Source organism: Carassius auratus, unplaced genomic scaffold, assembly GCF_003368295.1.
Source record: "Carassius auratus strain Wakin unplaced genomic scaffold, ASM336829v1 scaf_tig00032733, whole genome shotgun sequence".
In the NCBI taxonomy this organism is placed as follows: domain Eukaryota; kingdom Metazoa; phylum Chordata; class Actinopteri; order Cypriniformes; family Cyprinidae; genus Carassius; species Carassius auratus.
The window spans coordinates 12354-31178 of NW_020526026.1; the positions used below are offsets into that span (position 1 = coordinate 12354).

At 35.5% G+C, this 18825-nt stretch overlaps 1 protein-coding gene across 1 annotated transcript; it reads left to right on the forward strand.

Annotated features, from left to right (window-relative positions):
- The first annotated feature begins 13153 nt into the window (after positions 1–13153).
- On the forward strand, positions 13154–14071 carry LOC113081001 (olfactory receptor 51E2-like). Its single transcript, XM_026253071.1, has one exon. The coding sequence runs from the start codon at positions 13154–13156 to the stop codon at positions 14069–14071; it is 918 nt and encodes a 305-aa protein (XP_026108856.1).
- The last annotated feature ends 4754 nt before the right edge of the window (positions 14072–18825 follow it).

Genomic DNA, 18825 nt, shown 5'->3' on the forward strand with positions numbered 1-18825 from the left:
ATTCAAGTTTGACACGTTGCCATGGCAACACTATATCAGATATCAATATCCCCACAACAGATTTACATCGGCCGTGTTTTGTCATTATTCTGATGAAGTTTTAAGTAAATAGAGTAAAAATAAGATGCTGAATTCAAAGCATTTGGAAAATGACTCACTTCCTGCTGCCAGTTGGTGGCGCTATAATGTTGACTCTTAATAGTCACATATATACGATCGGTATCATACAACGAACAAACCAATGAAGTTTGATCAAATTCAGGAAATGTATGTGGATGTTATTAGACATTTCCTGTTTCTCATTTCTAGCCATAATTTCCATGCCTCGCCACGGGCAAACCGTTCGAGATATCAAAAATCCCCTCGCAATTTTTCATCCCCAATGTCTTGAGATCATGTTCACAGAGTTTCGTGGCGAACGGGTTGAAAACCTCAGAGGAGTATTTCAAATTCCAGAGCATGCTTTTTTTAAACAGCCCTGAATAGCTGACTTCCTGTTGGGCAGAGCCTATGACATAAAGTGTGAAAGTTGTTCGGCTCAATGAGATCTATAAGTGTACTGAGTTTCATATAAATACATGAAAGTGTGTGTGAGCTATGGTTCAAGATTTCTGACTGTGTTCCAGGGGGCGCTGTAGAGCCCCTGTGCCACGCCCGGGTCCCAGTCTCTGTGGCGTCCTGATGGCCGCAGATTCCAATGTGTGTGCCAATTTTCAAGAGTTTTTGAGCATGTTAAGGCCTCCAAAAACCCCCGGAAGGTTTAATAAAAAAAAAAAAAAATAATAAGAAGAAGAAGAATAATCCTTAGAAGAACAATAGGGCTCTTCGCCCCTTCGGGCTTGAGCCCTAATAATCCTTAGGGGAACAATAGGGCTCTTCGCCCCTTCGGGCTTGAGCCCTAATAAGAATAACCCTTAGGGGAACAATAGGGCCCTGCGGCCATTGGCTCGGGCCCTAATAATCCTTAAAAGAACAATAGGGCTCTTCGCCCCTTCGGGCTTGAGCCCTAATAATAATAAACGGAGAAATTCCAAGAGGGTCCTCACACCATCGGTGCTCGGGCCCTAATAATCCTTAGAAGAACAATAGGGCTCTTCGCCCCTTCGGGCTTGAGCCCTAATAATAAAAAATAATCCTAAGGAAAACAATAGGGCTCTCGCCCCCTACAGGCTTGAGCCCTAATAATCCTAAGGAAAACAATAGGGCTCTCGCCCTCCAGGCTTGAGCCCTAATAATAATAAGAATCCTTAGGGGAACAATAGGGCCCTGCGCCCATTGGCTCGGGCCCTAATAATTAAAGCTGCAAGCAGCGATGAACGGGCCCTCGCACCCGGGCTCACCGGCAGTAAGTGGCTTTAGTAGATATGTGAACGGTGAGAAATATGCATTTAAACTCAGAAATATAAGTGGAATATGTCAAAGTTTATTCCATATATCTGCCAATTTTCCTGTTGTAAGCAGGTGGCGCTATCATTATAATGGAATATTGGCCTTCAGATGTGTTCAGGCCAAGACTCTTATCGAACATGTGAAGTTTGGGGAAGATTGAACATTTAATGCCTGAGTTACAACAACTTATTTTCCTATGGCGAGACATCAAATTTTGTCATGGCGCCATGGACACACCCTTTAACAAAATCTTTACAGTGTGTAAAACCCGATAAGTAAACTTTACTCAAACCGTTTGAGTAAACAGATTGCCTTGATTTAAATCATGTAAGTTTTAAAACTTTGCATTTAAGTAATTAATTGATTAACTAAGTGCTGATTGAGAATTAGTGATGAACAGCTGCTGCTAACAAACAAAATCACTGAAGAAAAGAGAAACACAAGAACTACTACAACTGACTTCAGACACAGACTTAGATGAAATCAACTGAAATAAAATACATGAAATCTCTCAAGATCTGATTAAACAACCCCACAAACAGCATCACCAGCTCCACTTATTAATAACCAGACTGACTTTATTTCTGTCATACGTCTACAGAAGATCTTATTGAGAATGAACTAAGGTTTAGATGTTGATTTATTGTTTCATTTGAAGTAACCATGTTAGAAATCACTGTTTGTATTAGTTGGGCCCTTGACCCTTGATTTTTGTCTTAGTCTTTTCTCTGGTTGTTATAACCATGTGTTTCTAAAACACATTTGTTGTAACTCAAAAGCCCAGAAAAGTGCCATCAGTTGTTAACCTGTACCTAGGTGTAGATTGTTATACTTTATATTGGTGATGATAATCATCAATTATTAGTGTTTGCTTTAGTTGGGCTCTTGGCCCTTGATTTCTGTCTTAGTCTTTTCTCTGGCTGTTATAACCATGTGTTTCTAAAACACATTTGTTGTAACTCAAAAGCCCAGAAAAGTACCATCAGTTGTTAACCTGTACCTAGGTGTAGGTTGTAATACTTTATATTAGAGTTGTGACGTTCGCGAACGAACCGATTCTTTTGAACAGCTCATAAACATGAACGATGGGAGCCGAGTCGCGACTGGAGAGGAGCCGTTCTTTCTATCGTTCTTTTTTCCTATGCGTGTTCATACAAATGAGCTCCTCCAGGAGACAGAACAGTTATAGGGGGAGGGGCGCACCCAGCGCAGGCCAACCCTTTATAGCGAGATGATATTAGTTATTAGTTGTGCATGCATTTACATTGCATTTTGTGTTCATTTAAAACTTATTTTAAAATCATTAAAAATGTTCTTTTGTGATACTGTACTTGTATAGAAATGTTTCACTAAAAGCTGTTTTCCACAGACATTCATTGCAGCCCACTTTGTTATTGTTCATTGACTTGAAGGGGCTGATGTCCTATTTGCAAAGTTTACAGTAGTAATAGTATGTAGTATGTAGACATTTCCATTTTATTTATTCTAATTTTATCTACTTAAAAAAAAAAAAATTAGTTTTCTATCAAAATGTTCTTGTGTGATAACAATGTTCTTGTGTGGAAGTGTTTGTAGTAAAAGCTGTTTTACACAGAAATTCATTGCAGCCGGCTTTGTTTTTTATGTTTATTTGTGAGTAGGTATTGTATGAATAACATAAGTCAACGTAGTTTTACACACACACACACACACACACTTTGTACTAAAGGTAAATCAAAATAATGATGTCACTGTCTAAGCAGAGGGATTTGTGCAACCCTATGGAATATAGTCGACACATGAGAAATGAGGTAATAATCAATATTTCAGAATAATTCAAACTCAGATATTGGTGTGTGATATCTGAGCTTTAATTATTTGACTACAAATCTCACCTCATAATACCTCCCAGTGATTATTTCCAGGATAAACTGAGATGCTCCCAAGCTGGCTTCTTAAAACTGACTAAATATTTAAAAAGAGCCAAAAGAGCCATTCTTTTGAACGGCTCTTTGAAAGGAACGGATCGCGAAGATCCGGATCCCCTCAAAGAGCCATAAATCCCATCACTACTTTATATTGGTGATGATAATCATCAATTATTAATCCACACAGAGTCTAATCTCTGATGAATTAAATGTTGCGTAATTTGATTATCAAAAAATGATTCTAAGAGGAAGTGGTTCTGTGATAATCAGTTAATATGAATGACTTTTCAAACAGTGTGGTCTTCTACACTGTCAAACAAGTCACACAAAGACATCAATAATCTGACTATGAACCTCAACAATGGTGACCATAAAAAAAAAAAAAAAAAATCCTTCAGAGCATGCTGGGAGCCATGGGTGAGTTTTGTACTACAATAGTACCCAGCATGCATTGCAGCATGTTTTTTTTCGTCAAAATTGTAGAGGTTCATATTCTGATTATTGATGTCTGTGTTTGACCAATTACAGGCATAGAAGAAAAATGAATGTCTACAAAAGTTTAGAAAGTCATTTTTATATTAACTGATTATAGCAGAACCACTGGCTCTTAGTGTCATTTTACTAGAATCACTTCAACTAATTACACAACACCTACTTCTTCAGAGATTAGACTCCATTCAGATCAATAATTGATGATTCTCATCACCGATATAACATATAAAAACCTACACCTAGGCACAGGTTAGCACCTGATGATATTTCATCTGGGCTATTGAGTTACAACAAATGTGTTTTAGAAACAAACGGTTATAACATCCAGAGAAAAGACTAAGACAAAAATCAAGGTTCAAGAGCCCAACTAATACAAACAGGGATCTCTAACATGGTTACTTCAAATGAAACTATAAATCAACATCTAAACCTTAGTTCATTCTCAATAAGATCTTCTGTAGACGTCTGACAGAAATAAAGTCAGTCTGGTTATTAATAAGTGGAGCTGGTGATGCTGTTTGTGAGGTTGTTTAATCAGATCTTGAGAGATTTCATGTATTTTATTTCAGTTTATTTCATCTAAGGCTGTGTCTGAAGTCAGTTGTAGTAGTTCTTGTGTTTCTCTTTTCTTCAGTGATTCTGTTTGTTAACAGCAGATGTTCATCAATAATGCTCAATTATGACTCAATTAATCACTTAATTATAATTATTGTTATTCTTTTTTTTATTAAGAAAAACATCTCAAGCACAGTACAAGTATCAGAATGCTTCATAATAAAAGGGGGGGGAAGCAAATATTAAGCAAACATAATAAATACTTGCATACAAATATACATATATTCAAAATAACATATGCATATACACACTGTAAAACCCGACAAGTTAACTTAACTCAAACCGTTTGAGTAAACAGATTGCCTTGATTTAAACCATGTAAGTTTTAAAACTTTGCATTCAAGTAATTAAGTGATTAACTAAGTGCTGATTGAGAATTAGTGATGAACAGCTGCTGTTTTTACTTTTTTTCAGAAATTCTTACCACAGTAATAGATCCCAACCCATTGACAGCTTTATTTGGTGTCCTTCCAGAGAATATTAAACTCACATCTTTAGAGAGGGATAAAATTGCACTTTGCACACTGTTGGCTAGAAGACTTATACTAATTAATTGGAAGCTGCCATCTCCTCCAACCTACCGTCAGTGGGTTTTTGACCTACTTTTTGCTCTTAAACTTGAAAAGATTAAATTTGGAGTTAGAATGAAACCCGAAGTCTTTCTGAAATCTTGGAGCCCTTTTCTAGAATATTTAAAGGAGACAACCCCCCCCCCCTTTTTTTAATTTTTTTAATTTGTATTTAATTTTTATTTATTCTTTGTTGCTTTATTTAGTTGTCTAGTTTTTAGGCCCTATGATTAACACCTCTGTTTTTTCTGAATTTAGCAGTAAGAAATTACTCGTCATCCAATTTTTTATATCGACTATGCATTCCATTAGTTTTTCAAATTGGTGGTCAGCATAACAGTGAAAGCTAACACCATGTTTCCTGATGATATCTCCCAAGGGTAACATATAAAGCGTGAAGAGTAGCGGCCCTAGAACTGAGCCTTGAGGTACTCCATACTGCACTTGTGATCGATATGATACAGCTTCATTCACTGCTACGAACTGATGGCGGTCATATAAGTACGATTTAAACCATGCTAATGCACTTCCACTGATGCCAACAAAGTGTTCAAGTCTATGCAAAAGAATGTTGTGGTCAATTGTGTCAAACGCAGCACTAAGATCCAATAAAACTAATAGAGAGATACACCCACGATCAGATGATAAGAGCAGATCATTTGTAACTCTAAGGAGAGCAGTTTCAGTACTATGATACGGTCTAAATCCTGACTGGAAATCCTCACATATACCATTTTTCTCTAAGAAGGAATATAATTGTGAGGATACCACCTTTTCTAGTATCTTGGACAGAAAAGGGAGATTCGAGATTGGTCTATAATTAACTAGTTCTCTGGGGTCAAGTTGTGGCTTTTTTATGAGAGGCTTAATAACAGCCAGTTTGAAGGTTTTGGGGACATATCCTAATGACAATGAGGAATTAATAATAGTCAGAAGAGGACCTATGACTTCTGGAAGCACCTCTTTTAAGAGCTTAGATGGTATAGGGTCTAACATACATGTTGTAAGTTTAGATGATTTAACAAGTTTATACAATTCTTCCTCTCCTATAGTAGAGAATGAGTGGAACTGTTCCTCAGGGGGTCTATAGTGCACTGTATGATGTGATACTGTAGCTGACGGCTGAATGGTTGCAATTTTATCTCTAATAGTATCGATTTTAGAAGTAAAGTAGTTCATAAAGTCATTACTGCTGTGGTGTTGGGAAATGTCAACACTTGTTGAGGCTTTATTTTTCGTTAATTTAGCCACTGTATTGAATAAATACTTGGGGTTATGTTTGTTTTCTTCTAAAAGAGAAGAAAAGTAATCAGATCTAGCAGTTTTTAATGCTTTTCTGTAGGATATGCTACTTTCCCGCCAAGCAATACGAAATACCTCTAGTTTTGTTTTCCTCCAGCTGCGCTCCATTTTTCGGGGCTGCTCTCTTTAGGATGCGAGTATGCTCATTATACCATGGTGTCAAACTGTTTTCCTTAACCTTTCTTAAGCGTAAAGGAGCAACTGTATTTAAAGTGCTAGAAAAGAGATAGTCCATAGTTTCTGTTACATCATCAAGTTGTTCTGAGGTTTTGGATATGCTAAGGAATTCGGATACATCAGGAAGATAAATTAAAAAGCAGTCTTTTGTGGAATGAAACAGAATGAAAGAATGAATGAAACAGAGAGGCTGGTTCCGCAACACAATGTGGGCAGGTGGGGTCTAAATCAGGAAATATCTTGGCAAGTTGCACCCTAGACCAATGAATACGATGCACTACCTTAAATTGAATAAGCCTCTGTCTAGAGCTAACTGAAGAAGAATGTATCCTTTTTAAGATAGTGTGCCAGGTTTCATCTTCTAACAAAATACCTAAGTCCTGCTCCCAAAGAGACTTTAATGTCCCACTAGACGGGGTTTGACTGTCATTTATTGTGCTGTAAATCCTTGAAATGGCACCCCTTATACGTGTATGCTGGTCTAAAATACACTCCAAGATACCTCTAGGAGGGACAGAGGGGAACTCGGGAAAATGTTTACGAGCAAAGCTCCTAACTTGAAAATACCAGAACAAATGTGAATTGAACAAAGAAAATTTATTTTTAAGTTGGTCAAATGAAGCAAAATTATTATCAATAAATAGCTGATCGATTGTAACTAGACCATGTGACTTCCAAATATTGAAAGCCCCATCAAAAATGGAGGGTGGAAAGGATGTGTTCCTGGCAATGGGTGCAGCTGAAGATAGACCCTTAAGCTCTAGAGTCCAAATCCTCAGAGAGTGTTTAACAATTGGATTATTAATTGAGATACTATGAGTAGGAGGGATAGAAGAGCAGAGCAAAGATGTCAACGTGACTGGGGAACAACAAACAGCCTCCATTTGCACCGAGGGAGTTTCACAAAATTGCAAATCATACTGGCACCAGTACAGTAAGTTTCTAAAGTTGGCTGCCCAGTAATACGTTTGAAAGTTAGGCAAAGCCAGACCTCCCACCTCTTTTGGCTTAACAAGATGTTTTAGACTTATTCGCCTTGGCTTGTTATTCCAAATAAATAATGAGATATTTTGTTCCAGACATAGAAAAAATGACTTTGGAACAAATATGGGCAAACATTGAAATAGATATAAAAACTTGGGAAGAATATTCATTTTGATTGCATTTACCCTTCCTATCAGTGAGAGAGGAAGGGATTTCCATGATAAAAACATAGATTTTGTAAGATCAAATAAAGGACTAAAATTGGTTTTAAATAAGTCAGCATGTTTATGAGTCACTTGAACACCCAAGTATCTAAATTGGTTGTTGACCACTCTGAATTGGAAATTTGAATATGAGAGATTCAATGCAGCAGAATTTACTGGGAATAGTTCACTCTTGGAAAAATTCAATTTATAACCTGAAAAAGTACTTAATGAGTCCAATGTTCTAAATTTCTAAAGTGTTACATTTTTTGATGTTTGCCTATGATACCAACTTTTTTTAATCTGGAAATAATTTGTCAGAAATTACAGAAAATATAAATTCAGAAATGGGAAAAGTTAAGAAGTGGTTTGACAAAAATAAATTATGTTTAAATTGGGAGAAAACTAAATACATGATTTTTGGTAATTGTAAAAAGAATGAAAATGTAAGAATAGCAATTGAAGGAAATGAAATAGAAAGAGTTAATGAGATGAAATTCTTAGGTGTTATTTTGAATGATAAATTGAATTTGAAAGATCACATAGTTTATATTAAGAGTAAGATGTTCTAGACAGTTTTTCATTGCATATGTTGTACAATTCCCTAATACTCCCATATTTTGGATACTGCACAGAAGTCTGGGGTAATACATACTCTAGTAACACAAGATCTCTGTTTTTGTTACAAAAAAAAAAGCTTTAAGGATTATAAACAAGACAGGCTACAGAGAACACACAAATAGTTTATTTGTAAATTCTGGACTTCTAAAATTCAAAGATTTGGTTGACTTGAAGATTTTGATTTTTATGTGGAAAGCTAAGCAGAGATGTTTTTACAAAATGTATTTACTCTTGTATCTGAGGAAGATGGCCATAGAAGGCAATATTATTTTAAAACTCTTTTTGCACGTGCTACACAAAAACAGATGTGTTTGTCTATTTATGGAGTTAAACTATGGAACACCTTGGACTATGAATTGAAGTGCTGCAAAAGTGTTTGTAAATTTAAGAATTTGTATAAGAAAAAAATACAGGAATGTTATAAGAAAAATGATGACTAACATGCTTATAATGATGATAATTAAGTGTAAATATAGGTATTACTGAAAATACTTGGTGTTTTGGGTGAGGATTGGGGTTGATCCATTTATAAAGTAGCTGTTTTTTTTGTTTTTTTTCTTGATGTGTACAAATAAGCGACAGGTACCATAAGATTTTCTTCTTCCTGTCCTGTTCGTTCATGTATGTAATGAATGAATGAATGTATTAAGTTATGTATGACTTTTGCAATAAACTAAACTAAACTAAACTAAACTAAATATTAAAATAACTCGAGGAATTGAGACTAGGGGATTAGATAAAAATAAAATAAGATAATCTACATATAAAGAAACCTTCTGCTCTAGACCAGCACAATATATGCCTTGCACCTCTGGGTCAGCACGTAATGCAATTGCCAAAGGCTCAATAGCAATAGCAAACAGGAGTGGGGAAAGGGGACAGCCCTGCCTTGTACCTCGATACAGTGAAAAAGGATCTGAAATAATATTGTTTGAGCGTACAGATGCTTTAGGGGCAGCATAAAGGAGCTTTATCCAAGAGATTAATTTTAAACCAAATCCAAACCTCTCCAAAACATTAATAAGATAGCCCCACTCGATGCGGTCAAATGCTTTTTCAGCATCCAGTGAGACCACAACTTCAGCATTGTTGGAATGGGGTGAATACAAAACATCAAAAAGACGCCTAATATTAAAAAAAGAGTGTCTGTCCCGAACAAAACCAGTTTGATCAGGTGAAATTACTCCATGTAAAGATTTTTCAAGCCAAAAGGATAATACTTTAGCTAGTATCTTGTAATCACAATTTAACAGTGATTATGGGGCGATAAGAACCACAGTCTAAGGGGGATTTATCTTTCTTAAGAATTAATGAAATATTAGCTTGATAGAAGGTTGGGGGCAACTTAGAATTTTGAAGACTGTCTAAAAAAACAAAAGCAACACAGGGCATAGTGATTTAGAAAATGCTTTATAAAAGTCAGATGGGAAGCCGTCTGGACCAGGGGCCTTGCCTGTTTTCAAGAAAGCAGTCGCATCAGCTAAGTCTTCTCTACAGTGGGGAAATCTAATTTATCTAAGAAAGTTTTCATTAAAGATACATCTTGAGGAGATTCCGATGTGTACAAATTTACATACTATTAGTAAATTGAGAATTTATTTCTTTATAGTCAGTGGTAGTAATTCCTGAGGGTAATTTAAGTTGGGGTATCAAGTTTGATGTTTGCAATTTACGAATTTGATAAGCTAACAATTTACCTGTCTTATCACCAAACTCATAGACCCTATCGTAAAAACAAATTCTCAGCCTCTTCCGGTGATAACAGATCATATTTAGTCTGCAAAATCTGACGCTCTTTATAAAGGTTGGGAGATGGGTTCAGTGAGTACTGAACATCAATAGCTGATATAGAGCTAGATAGCTCGTCTAGTTGCCTTTTACGATCTCTATTTTTAAAAGACAAATATGAAATTATACAACCTTTAAGATAACATTTTAAGGTATCCCAAATGGTAGAATAAGCCATACCCTGAGTAGTATTGAGTTCAAGAAAAGAAGATATATTTGAGGAGATAAATTTTACAAATTCTTTATCTTTTAATAGACCAATGTTAAAGGACCATTGATGATGCTTTGGGGGTGCTTTTGGAAAGCTAAGTTCCAAAACAGCTGGCGCATGATCAGAAATTACTATGCTTTCATATGAACAGTTATGCAGATATGGAAGAAGTTTGTTATCTAGAAAAAAATTATCAATTCGTGAATAAGAATGATGTACTTGCGAAAAAAAATAATATTTCCTTGTGGAAGGATTTAAAAAGCGAAATGGATCACGAATACCATAGCTATGCAGAAAAGATTGAATAATTGCTGCACATTTTCAAAGAGATATAACTTTTTTCGAGGACCTGTCTAGTCGTGGACACATCACACAATTAAAATCACAACCCAGGACTAATGCATGAGAGTGAAAGTCAGGTATACATGATAAAAAGGAAGTCATAAATGAAACATCATCATAATTTGGGGCATAGACATTAGCAAGAATTAGAGGGGTAAAAAAAGGGAGACCAAAAAGATACTTGTAAAACCCAAATTATTATGAAAGAATCAGCAAGTACAAAAAGGTATGAAACCATACAAAAGAGCAATGGCCCAGACTTGTGCTTATGAGATGAACAAAGAAATGAGAACATATTAACACACTTCAAGAACTCTAGCGCAAAGACTCACCCCCCGCCCTCACTGCCACCCCCCACCCTGCGCCGTTGACCTAAGCTAACACTCCCCCAACTGGAGCGTACGCTACCCTGAGGAAAAACCTCAATGTGCGTGCGAGATATTGTGATTCTTACCTCGGACGCATCTCCGCAAACAAATGCTAAATACAGCAAAAGTATTCAGATTTCTGATACATGTAAAATAAATATTTGAATCCTATATAATTATAGAAATGATAACTATAATCAAAAAATAAATCCTGACATATTAAACCACACATCTGAGCAAAGTGCTTTCAATTGCATCTGAACCCGAGAAAATAAAACATTATAGCCCTAGCACGTTCATAAATGTTCAAGCAGGTAAAAGGTGTTGTTTCACAAAAGCCAATGCCGCAGCTGGAGTATCAAACGTGGATTCAGCACCGTTCTTTGTGATTCTGAAGTCGGTAAGACCCCTTAGACCATACTTAACGTCTGGCATAGACCTCAGCAGACGTTTAACATCGTAGTATGCGGCCCGCTTCTTGGCAATCTCCGGCGGAAAGTCCGGGAAGACGAACACAGTGTTGTCTCTGAACTTAAGCTGCCCACCACGGCTTGCTTTTCGCCAAATATCCTCCTTGACGTCATATCGATGGAAACAGATTACGAAGGCTCGCGGGCGGCTGCCCTCCGCAGGCTTCGGTGCAAGTGTACGATGTGCGCGAGCAAGAATTGGAGGTTCAGAGAGATCAAATATCTCCGCCAAAGCATCCGCCACGAACTTTGTAGGTTGTGGGCCTTCCAAACCTTCCGGAATTCCCACCAAGCGAAGATTGGATCTGCGGGAACGACACTCTAAATCGACGCACATAGCTTGCAATCTCTTTCTGGAGAGAAACGACTTTGGCTCGAGATAGTGAAGACTCGTCGTCCATTTTGAGGTAGCTGTCTCCAGGGTTGTTAAGCACTCATTCTGGGTTTTGAGGTCTTCTTTGAAAGATGAAAATGTATTGTGCATTTCTTCTCGTATCAGGGGAAATTTCATCACTAATGCTCAATCAGCACTTAGTTAATCAATTAATTACTTAAATGCAAAGTTTTAAAACTTACATGGTTTAAATCAAGGCAAACTATTTACTCAAACGGTTTGAGTAAAGTTTACTTATCGGGTTTTACAGTGCAATTTCTTTTGTCTGTTTTCTTAATTGCAGAATATTTATCATGTGCATCCAGCCCTTCGTGCTGTCTTTGCTGTAAACTGGTTTAAAGGGACAGAAGTGAGAGACTTATTTACCCTCATTTGATAAAACTGTTTTGAAAAAAAAATATTTTACATTTAGGAATTTCTAGAATCTCTGTTTCGGGTTTTTTATTAGTGTAAAAACTCTATATAATCTTGAAGTGTTCCTGTAGCTCAGTGGTAGAACATTGCATTAGCAAGCGTAAGGTTGAGAGTTCAATTCCCCGGGAACACATGATAGGTGTAAACTGTTAGCCTGAATGCACTGTAAGTTGCTTTGGATAAAAGTGTCTGCTAAATGCATTAACTGAATATTATTTAATAAAATTGTACTCAGTAAAATGTACTTATTATTATTACTTTTTTTTTACTTAACTTAGTTAAGTAGATTTACTTAATTTCCAAATGTGTTAAATTTACTTGAAAAATGCTTGTGCAAAAACTTGCCAAATAAAAATTAAGTAAATTTACTTATTACTTTTTTCAGTGTAGCTGGATTCTGATTCTTGTTACAGATTATTGACAAAATTTTATTGACAAAATTTGATGTCAAGATCGGATGTGCAGAAGAGCAAGGCAGGGTTTTTTTAATGCTCCTGTGATTATGCCACAGCAGGCCTCTTGAGACATATTAGATACTATAAAAACCCACAGGCACTAGTGGGAGAAAATAAACAGAACTTATTGCTTGAAATTTTAATGAAGATGCCATGACAGTCATTTCACAAAATATATCAGAAGTTATTTCTTACATTGTTGGTAATTTGTGTGTTTATGAGACTGTTGAATTATTATTGTGCTAGCCATTTATTTAATTATTAATTCACTAATCCAACTGACTTCTAAAATCTAAATAGACTTTTCATTTCTTCACATTGAATTCTACGTCAAACACTGTGGCTAATCATATTCCAAGGTGATGAGCAGTGTTTGTTTTTTGGTGTAAACATTAAATTATATTGTTTTCTCTCTTTCTCAGGTCAGTGAAAGTATCCCTTGTATAAGGAAAATGGGAAATGGCACATATTTTTACTTCATGTTGTTTGAAAACCTTGGGTGCATAAAATATGTTTTTTTTAGTTTGGGGTTTATTTTTTACTGTGTTGTCATATATTCCAATGCTCTTATTATTCTTGCTGTATTTCTGGAAAAGAAATTGCACCAACCCATGTACATTTTGATTTCATGTTTGTCCATCAACTCTGTATATGGTACAACTGGTTTTTTCCCAAGGTTACTGACAGACCTGCTGTATGATACACACATAATCTCATATGAAGCTTGCCTCATACAGAGTTTTGTCATTTACTCATATGCAGCTTATGAGCTTACAATATTAATGCTTATGGCATTTGATAGGCTTGTTGCAATTAATAAACCTTTGCATTACAACAACATAATTACCACACGTTTTCTAGCTCTTTTAATAGTTATAGCATGGCTTTATCCAATGCTTTTTGTTGGTTTTGCTGGTATTTTGACTGCCAGGCTGAAAATGTGTGATAACAAATTGTTTAAGGTATACTGCCACAACTACGAAATTGTCAAACTATCTTGTGTGAACCATAATATTAATAATATTTATGGACTTACTATAACATTTACAACAATTTGTATCCCTTTGAGTTTTATATTATATTCTTATGTCAAAATTATTATAATTTGTCAAAGAAGCTCAAAAGAGTTTAGGAGCAAAGCGTATCAAACTTGTATTCCACACATAGTTATCCTTGTTAATTTCTCAGTTGCTCTTTTTTGTGAGCTCACTTTGAGTCGGTTTGTGAATGGGGAAATTCCTATAGAGCTAGCTGTTATCCTTTCACTGGAATTTATTGTTATACCACCCTTTGTAAACCCTATTGTTTATGGTCTAAACTTTCCTGGTATCCGCAAAAAAATTAGACATTTTATAAAAGCCTCCACATAGCCTGCTTTGTTGTGATACTGATACACAGATAGCAAAGTTTAAATAAATGTAAAGATAATTGTTTAATAAAGTAAGCAATCAGCTTAATATGATTGTTGATTTAATATGAAGTTTTTCATGTACATCTTGGATGGCATCGGGGTCAGTAAATTATCTGTAATGTTTTATTCTGGAAGTGAATTATATTTGCTGTCATCTCCCATTAATCTCTGTAGAATTTTACTAAAATAAAACCATTTCAGCTTCTGTGAACTGCTGCATGTAGATTATTTTTCATTTAATTATAATTCCCTTTTTTAGTTGGTCACTCTCAATGTCATGTCGGTGAACACGATTTTGGGATCTCGCTTCAATAGACTAATCTACTTTGAGTGTAAACTAAACAAGCCGATGATTGCATCCAGCGGCTGCTGGCGTTATCATAACAAGACAGCTGATGAAGCGCATACCAGCTTTTTGCTTCAGAGCAGAGCGATAACATTGTTCTGCTCGTGCAAATATCTTAGAGTACGTCTTTGTAAAGATGACGGATCGTATTTTTAAAGATGCCATTCACCCGTGCGTTTCTGGATGTGGTCATTAACTGGCACTGAGTGATGAACACGATCACTATGTCATGGGTCTGGGCATTAAACATGCTGAGGTGGCATTCATAAGCCATGTTCCATCTCAAGATGATCATCTCGGACCTGCGGGCCAACAAGCTTCGTTTCCTCCAGGAGGGCAGAGCTCCATTTCCTTTGCTGTGATCTGGTGCTTGTCCTGGCAGCAGCCGAGCGTTTTGAAAATTATGTTAGCTGGGACAGATCTCTGTGTACTAGAACATCTAGGCATTTTTTCCCCCATGCCATCTCCAGCTTAAACAGCTAACATATGAATCATTACCTGTTTTTTGTAATTTGTTTCCATAAATCATTCTACAGCTTTATTTTTTGCCTTTCTCAAGTATTATGCAAATACAAATGCATATCTCTATTGTTTATACAATTCATTCGATGCTTATAAGCAGCCATTCAAAATGAGTAGAATAACATGACAAAGTCAAGTAAAAATGACACAAAAATATGGATTTCATTAGACAAAAAACAAACAACAAACAAACAAAAAAACACAATGCTAAAGAATACTATGTTATGCATGCCAGGCCAGTAGTTGGCAATCAAGAAACACCCTTCGAAAACATTATACGCATACACATGTCAACCTTTTTACAAATTCACATTTTTGTTGCTTTTTTTGTTGTTGTTGATATGATACAGGCATCATGTTCAAAAGGTTGTGTCTTCAGGCCCCCAACGTTATTGAAGACACCTAAAATTCACAAACAGAGTCACTGAAGGAAAAAAGGTTTGTCTAGCTGCTGTAACACAGCTTTAGCAACCAAAAAATATGTTTAATATTATAAGGGTCAAGAGCACAACTTAATTTAATCTAGTTCATTCAAAAAAAAAAGTGTGTGTTGTCAGCTTTACTTAAAAATTGTTTGTTCAGCCAACATAACATTGTTGCTTAAAAGTAACATTAATAAAACCAATACAGTCTTGCATCTCATTGGCTGAGTATTTTGCAGTGTATTATAAGTAATTGTTGTTCTGTCACCCTTTTGCAGAAGTGTAGCACCATTAGATATGTACGTGTGTAATCACTTGCCAAATTTGAGTCAGTGAATTTGTTCTGATGTATTTAAGGGCAAAAAAAATATTAAATTAATAATAATTATATATTAGGGGTGTAATGATACGCGTATTCGTATTGAACCGTTCGGTACTAGGCTTTCGGTTCGGTACGCGGTACGCATTATGTACCGAATGGTTAGTTGGACTTATTAATTATATTTGGAAAATAAATAAAAAGTTGTGAAATATAATGATATGTGTTCAACAAGGTAGCCCAATAACCCAAACGACGTAACAGGCAACGCCCCTGACACCCCAGAAGAAGAAAAAAACACCAACTTATAAGTTTATGTTAGGTTACTTAGTCAGGCGCTCGCTCACTCAGTACGCGCTGAAGGCTCGTTGCAAAATGGCCAATGCGTTTAACAGACCAGAAATAGAAATCCTCCAATAATCAACAGGTCTGGTGTTTGGGTGCACTTTACCAATCGATCGGGGCATCCAAACAAGCACAGAAATCTAAATGGACTAGTACTGTACTGTGTCGGAATTTCCTGAGCAGTACGATACAATTAACAGGCCTGCTCTCATTAGATAGAAGAACTGTTATAAATAGAACATATGAACGGGCAGTTTTGAAAACTCCACCTACTTTGCTCTTGGTATAGTTCAGCGCAAATAACGTTTGTATCTGAAGGGCAATGCTGAGACCAGGGTCCCGCACCGTGCATACCGCGTTCTGTGTGAAAGACCCTTTAGCCATTTTCCAATGAGCCTTCAGCGCGTACTGAGTGAGCGAGCGCCTTACTCTGTAGTGGAAAACGCAGGTTTTAAGAACATGCTTAATGTAATTGAGCCCCGTTACAATATTCCTTCACGAGCCCATTTCAGCCGGACCGTAATTCCTGCTTTAGTTATAGAGTTACATATAAAAAGTTACATCTTTGTATTTGTTCATAACTACTACAACAATATTACATTTAATTTTTTTTTTATAAGGAGCTGTTTTTGTTTTATACAGTATACTGCTAAGAAAACACCATAGAAGATGGGTAAAGAATAGCTCCATATAACATTGCATTGCATGTGTCTCTGATATATTTGATGAGCTTTAATTAAAAAAAAGGTCTATATAATAAGTTGTATCAAGCAGTAGTGATAGTGTAGTAATAGATGGAAAGAAAATAAAATACAAAACGATTAGAAAGGTAGATAGATTTTTTCTTCTGAATATAATTAAAATAGAAAAGTTAAGGTGTCAAATAAAGATGGAAGAGATGGGTTTTAAGCCAATTCTTTAAGATTTAATAATTACTCTCATAATAAATAATAATAATGTTTAAATATATGTTGGCGTTCTCAAAGCAAATCAAACTAAGAAGACAAACTTCAAACAATTTAGTATGTAATAAAACTAATATTACTAATTTATTTCATAAAGGTAACGGACCCACTTTATATTAAGTGGTCTTAACTACTATGTACTTACATTTTAATTAATAATTTAGTACAATGTACTTATTGTGTACATACATATTTTTACATTGTACTTATAGTATAAAAAAAACGACATGTAATTACATCTGTATTTAATTTCTGTAATTACATTCATAATTACACTGTTGACCCATACTTTACACCTTAACCCACCCTTAAACTTACCCATACCTCCAACCTTCTCCCTAACCTTACCCCTATCCCACCTCAATAGCAGCAAAAGTGTTCTACAATACAATATGAACACAATAAGTACATTGTACTTATTTTTTGATGTAACTACATAGTAGTTAAGGCCACCTAATATAAAGTGGGGCCAATGTAACTTTATTCATTTTCACAATTATTTGTTAATGTCACACACACCTAGCCAGTGACTTAAAAGATGAGAGTTGTAAATGTTACAGATGTATTAACATAGAACTGTTTAGTCTATTATTAATTTTTATTTCCACTTCACTTTTATCCAAGGAGACAGATCTATTTACAATGTATTTATCAGTGGGACAATATTCATACAATACTATAACCTATAAATAATTTAAAGGGGTCACTTGCAAGTCACAGCAGCACGAATTATATGCCTTTGCAACATCTGATTCAGATATTATGCTAATTAACAATGAGTGTTGCAGCACTCGTAGCGACTCTTATTCTGCCTGAAAGAATGAAAAGGTGTGCTGAACCCGAAGCGATTTGTCCAATCAGATGAAAGGAGCATTTCAGCGGCCTCCCACAAGTGCAAAAGAAATATTGAACCCATAAACCAATTTGTAAACTTCCAATGAAAAATGAGAAATCAAACCAAATTCTACATTTCTGTATGTTAAACTAAATGGAAAAAATTATAATAAACGAGCCATTTCATAGCAAATTCAAAATAGTAAATGAAATGATAAAAACATACAGAGACTACACTATTTGGAACATACAACAAACAACTACTGATCATCTCACAGCTTTTATGTTAAAACAAACATGTTTCAGGAACACATGATTACAAGAGTTATAGAAAAAAAAAAAAAAAACAGAAATTAAGTGGGTAAGAGCCCAGACTGCAACTAAAGCAAACACTTATCTCTAACATGGTTAGTTCAAAAGAAACTAAATTAACATCTAAACCTTAGTTAATTCTCAATAAGATCTTTTGTAAATATCTGACAGAAATAAAGTCAGTTATGTGGTTATGTGGTTATGAATAAGTAGAGCTGGTGATGCTCTCTGTGGAGTTGTTTAGATCTTGAGAGATTAAATTTTTTTTTCAGTTGATTTCATCTAAGGGTGTGGCTGAAGTCAGCTGTAGTTCTTGTGTTTCTCTTTCTTTTAGTGATTCTGTTTGTTAACTGTCTATTGCATAGTGTTGCCACATGGCAACAATTACTTTATCTTAATTTTCCAAAAAGCTGTGATATAAAATCTATGTTTTTACAGTTAGTTGTGAAAAGGGGGCTTTTACTTTAAAGGAAATACAATTTATGAGGATATCCTGTTTGCCAGTCCTTTTTGCTCATGGACATTTACATGCAAACATCACTGTGTGGGGCTCCCGAAGATTGCCTTTTATTCAGAATTTTGGAAAATTTTCATCAAATAAAAAAATTCAATCACTATCTGGGATAAGTAAACTTAAATTTTTTAACA

Bases quoted from the DNA above. Each gene is read 5' to 3' on its own strand.
- LOC113081001 (XM_026253071.1), top strand. From the start codon at position 13,154: ATGGGAAATGGCACATATTTTTACTTCATGTTGTTTGAAAACCTTGGG.